The sequence below is a fragment of the Propithecus coquereli genome, unplaced genomic scaffold (assembly GCF_000956105.1).
Source record: "Propithecus coquereli isolate 6110/MARCELLA unplaced genomic scaffold, Pcoq_1.0 Scaffold201, whole genome shotgun sequence".
NCBI classification, from domain to species: Eukaryota; Metazoa; Chordata; class Mammalia; order Primates; family Indriidae; genus Propithecus; species Propithecus coquereli.
Genome location: NW_012145079.1, coordinates 795,830 through 796,854, shown reverse-complemented (window position 1 = coordinate 796,854; position 1,025 = coordinate 795,830). Strand labels below are relative to the sequence as shown.

General features: G+C 33.9%; 1 protein-coding gene across 1 annotated transcript in view; it reads right to left on the bottom strand.

Moving 5' to 3' along the window:
* MRPS31 (mitochondrial ribosomal protein S31) overlaps positions 1-637 on the bottom strand; it is an 11,348-nt gene extending 10,711 nt beyond the window's left edge. Inside the window, exon 1 of the mRNA XM_012643838.1 lies at positions 440-637. Within this exon, the coding sequence (XP_012499292.1) occupies positions 440-558 (119 nt within the window). The 5' untranslated portion in view covers positions 559-637. The remainder of the gene's footprint in view (positions 1-439) is intronic.
* Positions 638-1,025: the final 388 nt, after the last annotated feature.

Here is a 1,025-nt window from a genome sequence, read left to right as displayed (position 1 = left end):
TTTTTTTTTTTTGATGGTGGTTATTTCTCTCAAGGTACGATGTAAGATGACCACATACAGAGATACAGAGGATACATATCGATACATAGTGTTACGCACTTATATTCAGAATGAAAAAATAATGCTTCTTGCAAAACGTTTACCTGTTCAGAAGTCAGCAAGCTCCACTTATGCTAAATCAGGGGACCTCTATTTAGCATGGGTAGATGTGAGGCAGGGCTCATTTTGATTTAAGGCATGGAAAAATCTAGAACTGTTAAATCCAAAACATCTTTCCCTCTCTAGGAAATGGTATCAGAGAGTAAGCACACAGCTGTAAATGCATTCATAATGCTTAGGCACCTATCAGCAATAATATACACAAGCAATAAAGTAAATCTACAGTTAATGTAAAAACAAACCACACAAACAAAATCCAATAGGCTACAAAGCCTGATACCTTTTTCTAAGAGGAGCAGTCTTCTCCTGGCCAAGATAATTGTCAAATCCTTCATCAAACTTAATCTGATGCTCTGGTCTTATACTAACTCGGGCTGTAGCAGACCTGGCAACTTTCATATTTGATATTATGTTACCAAAACTGAAATAATAAAAAGGCGTATTAGCTACAGAACAGTAATAAACTTTCTTAAACAGGAGATTGATATCATTTACTTATTATTTCACTTTTATGCACTAATACAGCATAGTTATGCTTAAATAAAAAATGTCACATAGTAACATTCACATAAGAGACCATTACGATTTGTTTACTTCTATCTTTTAAAGATGTTCTTTAGAAATTTTCATTTAAAACATAAATTAAAAGTATCACTTACGAAAAATTAAGACACATCCAGAGAAGCTGACAGGAAAGTACCATCAATATCTGTATGCCTAGCATCTACATTCAGTAAGTAAATTCAAGTAGCTATTTTTATTTGTGGCCTTGAGTCACTGGACTGACAGGCCAGATATTCATATTTTTCTTTTAACTTCCTGAGATAAATCTGTTACACACGCTCATTGAGAATGACTGACACAGA